Source organism: Homarus americanus, unplaced genomic scaffold (genome assembly GCF_018991925.1).
Source record: "Homarus americanus isolate GMGI-L3 unplaced genomic scaffold, GMGI_Hamer_2.0 scaffold45562, whole genome shotgun sequence".
Classification (NCBI taxonomy): Eukaryota; Metazoa; Arthropoda; class Malacostraca; order Decapoda; family Nephropidae; genus Homarus; species Homarus americanus.
This window is the reverse complement of record NW_024744839.1, coordinates 8,378,056-8,394,485: the sequence shown is the minus strand read 5'-3', so window position 1 is coordinate 8,394,485 and position 16,430 is coordinate 8,378,056. Positions and strand designations below refer to the sequence as shown.

Here is a 16,430-nt window from a genome sequence, read left to right as displayed (position 1 = left end):
AAGCTTCAACTATCTTTATTGTTAGTAAAACTTGTCAAGCTAAGTGAGTGTCAAATCTGCCAGTACAAGCGGCATGTCCTTATATCGTCCTTGGTGATAGCCATGAGTTTATAAGTACAACTGAAATTAGATCATTTTGATGCCCAAACATCAGAAAATCTGATGTTTGTAGTTTAGTTAGTGTCAGTTGTCTATTTAAGAAAGTCATTAATCTCCTGAAAGATTCTGTCAAACTCTACATCGACAAGATCTCAACGTATAACCATAGAGGGTCGTTGTCTAGAATCCCGCTGATGTGAGAATGACGTTGACAGCGTGTGTATTTGATGCCCATTTCACTTTTTCCTGGCATGCTCAATCTCTGTTTAGATTATAAAAATAGACGTAAGAAATTCACCTGACCCATGGCATTGATTTTCATAGTTAAATGTACAGCGACTGAGTTGAATGTAATTTGTGCCATTGTGTGATTAGCCTTTTTGGCAAGCGCACAGGCCTGAGTTGCCAGTTAGCAGCGTCACATCTCTGATGCTGTTCCATCATATCTTAGGCACAGTGTGTGTGTTAGCTGAATACCCGACAGTCACCAGGGGACCGGTAGCTGCATATCAGCTGGCTGTCTTGCAGGATGACGTTAATTCGGCACGATTAAATTGTGCGAGTCCGCACCCTGGGAACTAGGCCCGAACTCCCTCGCAGTGTGTCGGACTGCAACCAACCCTAACAGCGCTCTTCGTTTGTTGTGGTGACACCTGTGTAACGGGAAAATGAATGAGTGGGTTAAGGAAATCCAAGCTCTGTCTGATATTGCTAAAACAGAGCCACATGCGGCTTATGCGGCATTCACCCATGGAGTCAAGCATCGCTGGAATTACCTGATGCGCACTATCCCTGATGTCGGGCACCTCCTGCGCCCTCTGGAAGAAGCCATCAATGTTGCTTTTATCCCAACACTAGTGAAAAACCCTTACTTAACCCCAGCAGAATGGTCACTCCTTGCACTACCACCGAGACTAGGAGGAATGGAATTGACTAATCCAGTGGAGCTTGCCCGTACAGAACATCAGAACTCTGTCAAGCTCACGGCAGCTCTCACTGAGCACATAATAGATCAGAATGCAGCAAGTCAGGTGGATACTAACGAATTAAACAAGATTCGACGGTCCATTACGAGAGAACGGCAGCACACCCAAAGTGATAAACTGCAACAACTGTTGCAACAAGTGCCAGAGAACGTGAAAAGAAAAGTAGCTATAGCGCAGGATGTGGGCGCCTCAAACTGGTTAACAATGTTACAGATAAGGGCAAGAGGCTTCATCCTTAATAAACAAGAATTCACAGATGCCATTACCCTAAGGTACAGTAGGCCAGTAGAAGGTTTGCCCTTCCAATGCGTGTGCGGCTCATCTTATGACATCGACCACGCCTTGGTGTGCAAGAAAGGGGACTTCGTATGCATGAGGCATGACGAAGTAAGGGATCTAGCAGCAAAACTACTGAGGAAAATATGCCACGACGTCATGGTGGAACCGCCCCTCCTTCCATTGGACTGTGAGAACCTCCGTCACAGGACTTCAAACGCATCCACCAAGACTGGGAGGAATGGGATTGACAAATCCAGAGGAGATTGCTGCTACCGAACATCAAAACTCTGTTAAGCTCACGGCAGTCCTCACGGACCACATAATAGCTCAGAACGCAATAGGGAAGGTGGATACCAGTGAAGTAAGCAAGATTTGAAGGTCCATTACGACAGAACGACAGCACGGCCAAAGTGATAAGTTGCAGCAACTGTTGCTGCAAGTACCAGAGAATTTGAAAAAAAAGTAGCTACGGCGCAGGAGGTGGGCGCCTTGAACTGGTTAACTACGTTACCGATGAGGGCAAATGGTTTCAGTCTCAATAAATAAGAATTTACAGATGCCAATGCTCTAAGGTATGGTAGGCCAGTAGAAATGTTTGCCCTCCCAATGCGTGTGTGGCTCTTCCTATGACGTCGATCACACCATGGTGTGCAAGAAAGGGGGCTTCATATGCATGAGGCATGACGAAGTAAGGGATCTCACAGCAAATATGTTGAATGAAATCTGCTGTGATGTCAGGGTAGAACCGACCCTCCTTCCACTGGACGGTGAGAATTTCCAAAATAGGACTTCAAACACATCCAACGAAGCCAGTGTTGAAGTCAGTGCTCAAGGATTCTGGACGCGGGGACAGCGAGCCTTCTTCGACTTAAGGATTTTTTATCCCATGGCAGCATGTCACCGTAACTTAGCTCTCGATGCTGTACACGGGAGGAACGAGAACGACAAGATAAGGGCATACAGGGAGAGAATTCAGAACGCTGATCAAGGCAGCTTCACTCCTCTAGTGTTCACAACCTCTGCTGGGATGGGACCAAGTGCAAGATGCTTCTATGCCAGACTCGCGGAGGTGCTATCCGAACAGAAGCAGCAGCCCAGAAGTTATGTTACAGCCTGGATGAGATGTCGACTGTCCTTCTCTCTCCTTAGGTCGGCTTTGCTCTGGCCTCACGGAAACGAGAGCATCGGCCCCAAAGCAGACAACAGTTGCAGATATTGACTATGAGGCAACAGTCACTGAGTGCCTCATAGATCTGAGGCTCAACTAACTCAACACAGCTAGGATAGCTACTTATGTATTAGGAAATTTAATTTTAAGGTAATATAATGGCGGCGAAGTTGTGGCTATAGGGTGAGGATGGAGGCCGCATTTAAAAAAAAAAGTTGTAGTAGTAGTAGTAGACGTCTAATAGTACTCCCGCTAAAGTACAGGTGCAGCCATGTATGGAGATGGACTCCTGCTGGTGGTGATGATGGTGACAACCAGCCTCGCCCTCAACTCCCTGACACGCTTCAAGCTCTATCCAGGGCACTATGTGGACGGCTATGTCGCACTCTATGTGAAGGTCAGTGCTGTTTTTTATCTGTGTGGTGCTCGTATTACCACTAACCTCCAAATACGAGAACGAAAACCTCTTGTGTTTTATTCATTATATTTAAAAAAAATGTATTTCCCAGTACAGCATTACATGCATATTCACTTGTACATTCGGGGTCAAAAGTCTTAAACACTTAGCAATATCTGGCATCTACTTCTGAGTTATACATATATTATTGGGATGTACTAATAACACTACTTGTCATCACAAAATTGGATAAAACTCTCCTTAATACCTAAGATCTTCGGGTACTTACATGACAAATACTGTCACGTGTTCAAGACTTTTGACCCCGACTGTACGTCTGCTCATGTGCCTCCACCCTCTCCAACCATCATCCTTTATTCTCTCACTGAAATGCTGGTAACATTCTCTTAAGTCTGGGTGTGCGGGATGAAAACTGTAGTAAACTAAAAGACTTACCAGTTTCCTCTAATTTGGTGTTAAGAATCAAGCCTTGTAACTACAGTAGTACAGCTTCTAGTACAGGATGTTAAGATATTCCCACTCCAATTGTTCCTTGTAGCCTTATTACATTAACACGTTACCTTGGCTAGTCATTTCTAAATCAACACAATTTCTGACAAACTAGTGAAAGACATTGAAAGAAAATAAAAAAATGGTTGTGTGAGAGACAGATCATAACTCAGTTCTTTGCACTTAATATACAATTATACCTATTGGACAGACTTGATACACTTACATGTAAGAAAAAAGCCCACATAACGGGTTGTATTGTAAAGAACTCCTTAGAAACCACAATTAGTCACCGGAACTAACAAATGACGAGTTCTCACAACGAAAGGTAAATCTAATAATAGTAATTCTTTCGTATAAAAATATGATATGGATGCACACAATAGACGGTTTAAATATTGAGCATGTCCTAAAGAAGTACAGTACCATGTACAATGTTAATGCATCGATCTGTGCTATATGCCCGACCCGATAGAATAGGTGCTAGAGAAAGGTTCTTTATATTTATATATTATGAAATTTTATTGATGGAGGTGGAATGTTTAGCACAAAGACCCAATGATAACAATGGGAGCGAATGTGATCATGCTAAAGTTGATCACCGTGGAAATATTTTTATTAAGTGAGAGGTTTGCACACACACACACACACACACACACACACACACACACACACACACACACACACACACACACACACACACACACACACATACACACACACAGAAACACACACACTATTAATACTTTGTTGTCACTCGGAATCCAGAATGACAGTCATCCAGCTATGATACAATGATATGAGTTATTAAGGATATCACCTTCGTTGGTGAGCTCTGAGGTGACTCGAGAGGCCGATACTGGACCGGCAGGGTCGTCCACAGATGTTGCACGTGTCGAGGGCTACATCTAGTGAGGGAGGGGCGGCGGCAGCGTCTTTCCGGCGTTGGCGCTGGTTTGCCTTGGTGTGCAGTTGGGCTAACTCGAAAGTATTGACACCTCGTTTGGTGTTCCTCCAAGCGCTACGGTGTGGAGTGATCATCTCCCAGGTGAGGGGGATCGATTTGGCACTTTTTCAGGTTTGTCTTAAGACTATAATTACACTTTTTCAGTGCCCGCCAGCGTTACATCTACTATTCATTAGTTGACTGTAAAGTAGCTGTTTTGGCAGTCTACTGTCGTCCAGGTGGGTAACATGGGCAGTCCAAAGTAGTTGTTCATGGATAATGGTAGCCTCGATGCTCCTACAGTTGGTGTCAGCGAGAATACTGGCATTTGTTCTCTTTTCTTCCCGGCAAATTCGGAGGATGGAACGTAGACTACGTTGGTCGAAGTTTTCAAGTGCCTTGGGGTACCTCCTCCATGTGATCCATGTCTAGCTGCCATATAGCAGGGTGGGGAGGACCACTGGTCGATTTATGCGCAATTTTGTAGATATTTTCAGCTTCCTACAGCTGAAGACATGGGTACGGAGTCAGCCAAAGGCTTGAGAAGCGCATCTGGTCAGATGCTGAATATCTTCATCAATGTTCACGGTGGTGGACAGGTGGGAGCCGAGACTGTGAAAGTGGGTAACATTAAAGTGGGTAGTACCGTTAAGCTGGACGGATGGTGGAGGTGTGGCTGAACCAGGGGCAGGCTGAAAGAGAATGTGAGGCTTACATACATTCACATCAAGGCCAAAGTGTGCATGCACATCTGCGTAGGTATTCAGGATTTCCTGTAGGTCGCGTTCAGTGTGAGTGACAAGGGTGAGGTCGTCTGCATACTGAATTTCAGTAATGGGACTGCCGACACCTTTGTTCCTGCCTGGAATCGTCTTATGTTGAAAAGTCCCTTCATCCGGCACTAAATGTCCACCCCGCCGGCTAAGTTGGCACTGAACGAGTAAGGAACGGCAGCCAAGAAAATGGGAAAGAGAGTTGGTGCCAGTACGCATCCTTGTTTTACCCCTGTTTGGATGGGGAAGAACTCAGACTGAGTGCTATCGTACAGAACACTGCCGTTCATGCCGATGTAGAGTTGCCTCACAATGGTGATGAATTGGTGGGTAGCCAAAACTACTGACGGTTCCGCCAGAGGACTTCCCTCTTGACCGAGTCGAAGACCTTGGTAATGTCGATGAAGGCCATGTACAGGTTACGACGCTGTTCTCTGCAATTTTCTTGTATCTGTCGGATCGCAAAGATCATATCAGTGGCACCCCATGATGGTCTAAGGCCACATTGAGATTCTGGGAAGAAGTTTTGGGCCTCAGGAAGAAGTCTGTTCAGGAGAATTCGGGCGATAATCTTGCCAGCTAATGACAGCAGCGAGATCCCTCGGTAGTTGCCACAGTCTGACCGGTCTCCCTTGTTCATATAAATATTGACGATGGAGGCGTCTTTAAGAGCTTAGGGATTTCCTCCTTTTCCCATATATTCTCCAGGAGAAAGTGGAGATGGCTGTTAAGCAGAGGTCCTCCTGCTTTATACACCTCGGTTGGCATTCCATCAGGCCCTGAGGCTTTGTTATTTTTCATCTGTTAGATGGCAGTAGCAACCTCATCCAGGGATGGAGGATAGCTGAGGTGGGTTAGCTCTGGATGCTGAGGGACCTGTTGGGAAGTCAGGATATCCACAACGGTGTTGAGGTTGAGCAGCAAATGGCTGTGCTCTTTCCAACGCTGAAGAATGCCTTCTTTGTCTTTAATTAAGGAGTTACTGTCGGATGAGCGGAGGGGGGGGGGGGCTGCTCCACGAGTGATTGGCCCATAAAATGTTTCAGTGGAATTGTAAAATTCGCGCATATTGTGCTGATCTGCAAGTTTTTTGCGTTTCACATGCTTTATTTTTCAACCATTCGTTCTTTAGATTGTGAAGTTCGCGCTGGGAAACCTCTTTCTTCTTGCAGAGGGTATCAGGTTCGATCCAAGACTCTGGGTTGTTCTACCAGTCAGTTAAAGCACCACGTTTATCATCGACGAGTACATTGATTTCCGGGACATTTTCATCCAACCAGTCCTGGTGTATTCTTTCGATGTGGCCGATGGTCTCTCTGCAGGTTTTTGTCGTTTCAGTTTCGAGAATACCCCATTCGGCACTGGGAGTTAGGTTGTTTGTTTTTGGGTTGTTTATAATCCCATGTTTGAGCTACTTTCTGAAAGCATGTGCTTCAGCTGGATCCTGTAGACACTTAGTGTTAAAACCTCTTTTGCAGGCTTGTTGCCTGAGAGCTTGGCTCAGACGCACCGATGATCAGTGTCGCAGTGGTCTGAACCACGCATGTCTTGGGTGATGAGGACATCTCGGAGATCTCTTTTCTCTGACAATTATGTAATCAATGAGATGCCAGTGTTTGGATCGTGGGTATTACCACGAACCCTTGAACTTGTCGGCCTGCCTAAACAAGGTATTTGTGATATTGAGGTTGTGTGGGGCACACTTACTGAGGAGGAGTAGGCCGTTGGGATTACACTTGCTTAGTCCATTTCTCCCTATGATTCCCTGCTAAATGTCAGCATCTCTGCCACTCTGGCATTAAAGTCATTTAGAAGCAGAACTTTATCTTCTCTGGGGAAAAAGGTTAGCACTCTGTCAAGGTCGGCGTAAAGGCCTCTTTGATGTCGTCCTCTGCATCCAGTGTTGGGGTGTATGCACTTATGAAAAAGGCATGACGTGAGTGATTCAGTGGGACTCCTCTCTGCAGCAGGCTTTCCCTTTCAGAAGAAGGTATAGCCAGCCCCCGTTCTGTGAGTCGACCCTCGTGTCTTGGGGGAAGAGGAGAGGAGTGTGGGGAAAGACGACCTCCTGGCCACTCTGTTAAGGCAGCTGGGGCAGTTGAGGAGTGAGGTTGACACTCTAAAGGGGGAAAATGAAGCCCTCAGGACAGAACTCCTTCAGGTAGGTGTCCTGCCTAGCAGGACACCTGCGAAGGAGGAGCAGGCGTGGAGAGTGGTTGTCTCCAAGGGGACTAGGGTCAGGCTCAGGAAAGCTGACCAGGGTGTGGAGTGTAGTAACCCTTACCAGGTGCTGCAGGAAGCTGGCGAGGAAGAGAAGAGGCAGGACGGTATGGATCAGGAGAGGAAAGGGCAGTTGTACAAACCCTGCCCACAGGTAAGGTCGTGGTAGTTGGGGACAGCCAGGTGAGGTTTTTAGATAGGACTTTTTGTGAAAGAGATAGGAAACGTAGGACTAGGGTGTGTTTTCCTGGGGCTGGGATAGGGCATGTAGCTGAGAGGATAGACAGGGTTTTGTCAGGGGAGGGTACCAATCCAGTAGTGTGTCTTAGTGTGGGAGGAAACGACATAGGTAAGGTTAGGAGTGAGGAACTTTTCAAGAGGTATAGGGAGGCGCTGGGGAAGATTAGAGATAGGGGAGGGATCCCGATAGTATGTGGTGTCTTGCCTAGAAGAGGGGTTGGTCGTGAATGGCTGTCCAGGGCAATTGCTATAAATTGCCGACTGGAAAAACATTGTGCAAACAATGGTTGGGCATTCATTGATAGCTGGCAACGATTCTATGGCAACGACTACCTGTACAGTCGTGACGGAGTACACTTGTCTCGTGCGGGGGTAAAGACGTTGTCTGCATCCCTGGAGCGTGAAATTGTCACTCCAAAGGGGGGGTTTCGCCAGTAGAGAGAGGTCGGGGAAAGTGGGAGTCAAAAAACAAGCAGGTCCTGGGAAGTAAAATTAGTTACTCAGGACAAGGGGTAAAACAGGACCAGGGAAGGGTAGGTTTAAATGTATACTATACAAACAGTAGGAACGTTAGAAATAAAATAGACTTGCTGAGAGCGGTTGTATGTACCGAGAATGTAGACGTCATAGCAATCACCGAAACTTGGATGAATCTGGAGAGCAAAATTTATTTATCAGAGTACCACATAGAAGGGTACAACCTTTTTCACAAGGACAGGGAAGGTAGGAAGGGGGGAGGGGTCGCACTCTTCGTCAAGGATACATTAAAATGTTGTATTAATAATTCAATAAAGGGTGAAATAGGAACCGAGTCTGTATGGGTAGAAATCACGGAAGAAAGAGAAAAAATAATTATGGGATTGATTTACAGGCCTCCAAGTCTTGGGAAAGAAGCAGCTCAGCCTATAAGGCAAACAGAGTATTGGGTTTTATATCTAGAAGTGTAAGTAACAAGAGTGCAGAGGTCTAATTGCAACTATATCTTGCGCTAGTTAGGCCGCACCTCGATTATGCGGTTCAGTTCTGGTGCCCCTATTATAGAATGGATATAAATTCACTAGAGTCGGTGCAGCGAAGAATGACAAAAATGATTCCGGGACTTAGAAACCTTCCATATCAGGATAGGTTAAAGAAACTTAACTTGCATTCCCTAGAAAGACGAAGAGTGCGGGGAGATATGATAGAAGTATTTAAGTGGGTGAAAGGAATCAATAAAGGGGAGTGAAGAAATAAGCAAAGCATTGAACAACTACTTCTTATCAGTTTTCACAGAAGAAATTCGCGAGGAAATTCCAGTGGTGGAACTGATATTTAGGGGAAAGGAAGAAGAGAAATTAAATAATATCACTATCAGAAAAGAGGATGTTCTTAAGAGGATAAATAAACTAAAGAAGACAAAATCCCCAGGGCCGGATGAAATTTTCCCTCGAGTCTTGAAAGAGTGTAGGGAACAGATTAGCGGACCCCACGTAAATTTATTTACAAAATCATTAGCCACCGGAGTTGTGCCAGACTTGTGGAAACAGGCAAATGTAGTACCCATATTCAAAAAAGGAGACAGAGCATCAGCGTCAAATTACCGGCCGATCAGTTTGACATCAGTAGTGGGGAAATTTCTTGAATCAATTAAAGCAGATAGCATCCGATCGCATCTAAAGAAAAGCAAATTAATCTACGACTCTCAACATGGGTTTACAAAGGGAAAATCTTGTATAACAAATCTGGTGACGTTTTTTAGGAAAGTCTTCGAGGTAGTAGATAATGACGAAAATTACGATGTTATTTACTTAGACTTTAGCAAAGCATTTGACAGAGTACCGCATCAGAGGCTTCTGAGAAAAATTAAGGCTCATGGTATCGAGGGGAAAGTTTTAAATTGGATAAAATCATGGCTCACCGATAGAACGCAGAGGGTCAGCGTAGATGGTGTTAAATCTGAGTGGGGCCGTGTAACCAGTGGGGGTCTCCAGGGGTCAGTACTAGGCCCACTCTTGTTCATAATCTACATAAATGATCTAGATACTGGGATCAGCAGTGACAAGCAAGTTTGCGGATGACACCAAAATAGGGCGGCAGATTAATTCAGGGCAGGATGCAAATGCATTACAGGAGGATCTAAATAAACTGCAGGGGTGGTCTGAAAAATGGCAAATAAAATTCAACACCAGCAAGTGCAGCGTACTTCATATTGGAAGAACAAATACTGTCAATGTATACAGCCTTAACAACATCAACCTAGGGGTACTTGTAAGCCCGGACCTACGGCCTAGAAAACAGTGCGTTAATGTTCGAAATAAGGCAAACAGAGTATTGGGTTTTATATCTAGAAGTATAAGTAATAAGAGTGCAGAGGTCTTATTGCAACTATATCTTGCGCTAGTTAGGCCGCACCTCGATTATGCGGTTCAGTTCTGGTGCCCTTATTATAGAAAGGATATCAATTCACTAGAGTCGGTGCAGCGAAGAATGACGAAAATGATGCCGGGACTTGAAACCTTCCGTATCAGGATAGGTTAAAGAAACTAAACTTGCATTCCCTAGAAAGACGAAGAGTGCGGGGAGTTATGATAGAAGTATTTAAGTGGGTGAAAGGAATCAATAAAGGGGATATAGATAAAGTTCTTATAATATCCCGAGCAGGATAGGACTCGGAGTAACGGATTTAAGTTGGATAATTTTCGGTTTAGGAGGGAGATAGGAAGGTAACTGGTTCACAAATAGGGTGGTGGACGAGTGGTGGAACAAGCTTCGCAACTTTGTAGTAAGTGCTGGAACGCTGGAGAGTTTCAAAAGGAGACTGGATAGATTCATGGATGATAAAGTGGTAGTAACTCTCGACTGGAGCTGCCATGCACATGTCAACCGGCCTATTGCAGACTCCTTATTTTCTTATGTTCTTCTTATGTTCTTATATATTTGCCTGTAGCTGATCAAAGACAACATATATCTGACAAGTGGTTGTGTGTGTGGCAGACGAGGACGTTGATGCAGTGTGCCTCCACCTGCGTCACACAAGAGAAGTATTACCGAGCTTTCAACATCAACGGCACCAGCCCAGCTTACAACTGCTACATCATGGCTACCTTCCACGGTTTCATGGAAGATCCCCTCACAAATATCTACTATGACCGAGGTACCCAGGCATTTTATATAAAAAAACGTGGATAAGATAAGTCTTGAAAAAATCACGCAGGAAAAGGGGAAACAATGGAGCACCTTAGCTTTCATCTTTATTTAAGACATATTCAGAGGCAATTGAATTACAAGGACCGAGAGAGGCTTAAGTACTAAACATGAGGTCAGGTGGACGAGTGGAACAAGCTTAGCAACTTTGTAGTAAGTGCGGGAACTCTGGAAAGTTTCAAGAGGAGGCTAGATATTTTCATGGATGATAGAGAGTGGTAGTAACTCTCGACAGGAACTGCCATGCACAGGCCAACCGGCCTATTGCAGACTCCTTATTTTCTTATGTTCTTATAAATATGACATCCACTAATCCGCACACCAACACCACCACACACACAAAGGAGCTTAAAAGAAAGGGCGACGTAACTAGTCATGTTAAGTCAGGTCAAATATATGTGTGTGGTGGTGTTGGTGTGCTGATTAATGGATGTCATGTTTATGACCTGACCTCATGTTTAGTAAGGTCACTCTGTGTACATAAGCCTCTCTCGGTCCTTGTAATTCAGTTGCCTCTGAAGATGTCTTGTATATATATATATATATATATATATATATATATATATATATATATATATATATATATATATATATATATATATATATATATATATATATATTTATACATGCAAGTAAATCACTGTAGGTGCGCGTGATCCAGGTATATGCTGATAACCACAAGGAAAAAGAAAACACGCAGTTCCCAAGCGCTTTCGTGTAATTCACATCTTCAGGGGTGAGTACAGACTAAAGAGAAGTACATAACAAGGTATATATATATATATATATATATATATATATATATATATATATATATATATATATATATATATATATATATATATATATATATATATATATATATATATATATATATATAGAGAGAGAGAGAGAGAGAGAGAGAGAGAGAGAGAGAGAGAGAGAGGAGGGTGAGATCAAATTTACAATGGTCAGGTATTAGGTAATGACCCTGCTAATCTTCAAAAAGCACAGCAGCAGTCGGTAGTCAGGTCAGAGGGTACATAAGAACACCAAATACCAAATTGCGGGTTACAAATTGTTCCATACCGATAAGCAGACCAGGAAAGGAGGCGGAGTAGCAATCTATGTTAGGGATAATCTGAAGTGTGAAATAAATAAGGATATAAAAACTGAGCGGAATACAGAAACAATTTGGATAGAATTAATCGACGGTAGGGAAAAATTAATCACAGGAGTAATATATAGACCTCCCAATCTTGATAGAGTCAATGAGCGACTTATCCGGGATGAAATGCGCAGGGCTTCCATACACAACAAAGTCTGTATAGTAGGCGACTTTAACCTTGGCCAAATAGATTGGACTGACCTTACGGGTAACTCAGAATCAGAGGATTTTCTCGAGACGATCCAGGACTGTTTCCTAAGTCAACATATAACCGAACCCACCCGGGGTAATAATATACTCGATTTAGTTCTGTCTAACAGAGAAAACCTCATTAGCAATGTCGAGATAGGGAATGAACTTGTAAACAGAGATCACAAAGAAATTAGATTCCAGTTAGATTTCACTGGTCAACAGCCAAAATGGTTCACATATGAGATCATGCTCACACAACTAATTTCATATTGCTGAATTCGAATCTGATATTTGTTTTGTTCTATCAGACCAGGTTTTATAAAAAAATCAATAGGTACAAATATTTAATAATTCCATCACGTGTCGTGCAAAAGATGAGATTATCTCATGTGACTGTGCTTTCATGACTAATTTCATATTAATGAATATTAATTGGATGTTTCATTCCACCATCAGACCTACTTTCTTAAAGAATAAAAAAAATAGTAAATATAGTAACATTATCGCGTCATGCAAGATACAATTTTAAACCTATCACAGATAAGCTCATAAAAAATTTTACCAAAAAACATAAGTTCAAATCCTTTATAATGACAAAATATGAAGTTCTAAAAGTGCTTCTGAACTTTACTCTTTCTCTTGTACAGCTTGCTCTCTTCTCGTTGCAGTGTCCAGCAATAGTCGCCCATCATGTTAGGACTGAATTGTCCCTGATATCTGCTCTCCATTATGGCGATATCTTGATGAAATCTTTCGCCGTGTTCATCACTAACGTCTCCAAGGTTACCTGGGAAAAATTCAATATGAGAGTGGAAAAAATGCAATTTCAAGGACATCCTTGCTCCCAATGCATGATAATTCTGAAGCATGGTTGTTACGATTTCTTTGTAGTTGTCAGCACGATAGTTTCCAAGAAAATTCTTTGACACATTGACAAATGATTTCCATGCTTTTTTCTCCAGTGGGTTCAATGTTTTGGTGAATTCGCTATCACTAACTAGTATACGAATTTGTGGTCCATTCAAGACACCTGCTTTCAACTTGGCTTCGGAAACCACTCCACCTAGTTTCTGAGATAAGTATAGAGTCCCAGCACCGAATTGATCCATAGCTTTGATGAAATTTTTAGCCAAACCGAGCTTTAGATGCAGTGGAGACAAAAATATCTTTTCTGGATCTACAAGCGGATTGTGAGCACAGTTAAACCTTCCAGGCGCATCTCTTGGTCTTGTCGGCCAATCCTTTCTCACATAGTGCTCTGCATCAGCTCTGCTGTTCCACAAGCACAAAAAGCACATGTGCTTTGTGTAGCCACTCTGAAGGCCCAGTAGTAAACTGATGACTTTGAGATTGCAACATATCTTCCACTGGTGTTTCTCATACTCTATAGCGGCCAACAGAATTTTCATTGTTTCATAGCTCTCAGTCATTTTTGTTGCGTGTGCTATTGGGACAGATGGAAGCCGATTGCCACTGTGTAAAAGAACAGCTTTCAGAGAGTCTTTTCCTGAGTCTATAAACAGCCTCCAATCCTCTGTCTTGTATGTTTCAGACTTGCAGAGTTGTTGCATGAGAGATACTGCGTCCTCGCAATAACAAAGGTTGTTTGCCATCTTGAAAAATGCAGACAGCTGTCTATGTCGGTAACGCGCTGTAGTGATATGCACTCCATCTTCTAGCAGGTTATGCTGCTTTAGTCTGGATCCCAAAACTTCAGCCTTTTCTTTTGTCAAGTTTAGGTCCCTGATGAGATCATGAAGCGCTTCTTGAGTAAATAGTTTAGGCCTGGTATTTTCAGAGTCATCCTGGTAGTCGTTTTCCATTGAGGTAGAGGTAGAATCGGAATCACTCAATTCTTGTTCAGTCGGTGGATTTGGGACTGGAAGTTCAGCACTGTGCGGTACTGGTCGGATTGCAGAAGCAATATTGGGGTACTGTACCTTGCCTCGTGTCTTGATTTTTATTCCCTTAATATTTGTGAGACAGAAGTAGCAGTCACTACTGTGGTCTTTAGGTTCACGCCATATCATTGGTACAGCAAACGGCATTCCTGAACTTCGTTTACCACACATCCACTTGCTCAGGTGGTTAACACAAGACTTACAGGCTACATGAGGTGCCCATTTCTTGTCTTGGTCACCCAAATGACATTTGAAGTAACTTTTGTAGTTCAGTCGAACAGCTTTTGTGATTGGTTTCTTGAGGCTGCCAGGAGTGAAGGCATCACATATGTAGCAAAAACTGTCAGCACCGTTCACACACTTGCGACGTTCCATGTTTTGTTAATTTCAGAGTAATTACAAATCATGCAGGTGTAGATATGCAATATCATGAATCAGCAAACTGAAACAAACAAAAAAGCACAAATCAGGACAAAATAATTGCATAAGTGGAGCCAATGAGCATATAAATTACTGTATGAATAGCTGGTTCTGGAAAACTGAGCCTGATACAGCTATACAAATGTCATAATTGAGTTCAGCACATACAATTACACTAGAATCAGACTGTTTTGATCCAGAACCATGAGAATTTTTTTTTTATGTTGACCAGTGTTTTCAGGGCAGACGTAAGGAAAATTCCACTAAAGTACCATATTTCAGAAGGGCAAACTTTGACAGTTTAAAGAGGCAGCTGAGAGAGGGGGTGTCGCGCTTGGCCGTGAACCTGACAGATGACACCTTCTGACAACGAGATCTGAGATTGCCGAGTTCCACGACAATTTAAATAATGAGTTACTTAATGCAAAAAGGCAGAACATACCATACAAAAAACTCAGATCAGACAACAATGACCCTAAACGGATAAATAATTATTTAAAGAACATCATTGGCCAAAGGAAGGCTATATGTAGAAGGATAAATCGTGGCGAAATTTACCTCCGGGATTATTATAAGGTATTGGCGAGTAGGGTTAAAACCGAGATAAGGAAAGCCAAGAGGAATAATGAGGTAAGGATAGCAAGGGAGGCGAAGACAAACCCCAAAAGATTCAACCAAATGTATCAAACTAAAACACGAGAAAAGATTGGACCAATACAGTCAGATACCGGCGAGCTCACTGATAACGACAGAGAAATGAGCAATAATTTGAATAAATATTTATCAACAGTTTTCACCACCGAAAATTTAAACATGATACCCGAGGCACCGATTCTATTCAGAGATAGTGAAGAAAACAAATTAAGCGAGATAGTAGTGACTAGTAACGAAGTTAGTAAGCAAAAAGACAAACTAAAGCCTAATAAGTCACCTGGTCCCGATGAGATATTTGCCAGAGTATTAAAGGAATGTAAGGAAGAGCTTAGTATGCCCTTAGCAAAGTTGTTTAACATGTCCTTAAAAACAGGTGTAGTACCAGAATCCTGGAGGATAGCGAATGTAATACCGATCTTCAAGAAGGGGGATAGATCACTATCCTCTAACTACCGCCCAATCAGTCTAACATCAATAGTAGGCAAATTACTGGACACAATCATTTCAAATTCTATTCGAAATCACCTGGAAAAGCACCAATTGATCAATGATTCCCAGCATGGCTTCACAAGCGGACGTTCATGTCTAACTAATCTATTAACATTATTTTCATCAGTTTTCGAATCGGTGGACGAGGGGCACAATTATGTTGTGGTATATCTCGACTTTAGCAAAGCCTTCGACAGAGTCCCCCACGAAAGACTAATTAGAAAGGTAGAAGCACATGGCATCAAAGGGAATATCATTAAATGGATTAGGGCGTGGTTACAGGACAGGAAACAGCGAGTGAGCATTAATGGCACTCAGTCCCATTGGAGCAATGTCACAAGTGGAGTTCCCCAAGGCTCAGTACTTGGATCATCATTATTTCTTATATACATAAACGACATAGATATCGGCATAGACAGCAACATAAGCAAATTTGCTTATGACACTAAAATACGACGTGTTATTAAATCTGACGAGGACTCTGCAAAACTACAGGAAGATCTAAACAAATTTTTCGAATGGTCTGAAAAATGGCAGATGTAATTCAATGTGGACAAATGTAAAGTACTCAGTATAGGAGATGTAAACAGGGAAACCAGATACCAGATGAACAATGATGCCATAGAGAAATCCGACTGCGAGAGAGATTTAGGAGTAATGATAAGTAGTAACCTTAAGCCAAGTAAACAATGTGTTTTTGCTCGTAACAAGGCTAATAAAGTACTTGGGTTCATACAAAGGAGTGTTAGTTACAAGACTAGCGAGGTCATCCTAAAACAGTATCTTGCTCTTGTGAGACCACACCTGGATTACGCAGTTCAGTTCT

At 42.8% G+C, this 16,430-nt stretch overlaps 1 protein-coding gene across 1 annotated transcript in view; it reads left to right on the top strand.

The window, feature by feature from the left end:
* Nucleotides 1-10,598: 10,598 nt before the first annotated feature.
* LOC121878156 overlaps nt 10,599-16,430 on the top strand; it is a 32,987-nt gene continuing 27,155 nt past the window's right edge. Inside the window, exon 1 of the mRNA XM_042384183.1 lies at nt 10,599-10,751. Coding sequence (XP_042240117.1) covers nt 10,604-10,751 — 148 coding nt within the window. The 5' untranslated portion in view covers nt 10,599-10,603. The remainder of the gene's footprint in view (nt 10,752-16,430) is intronic.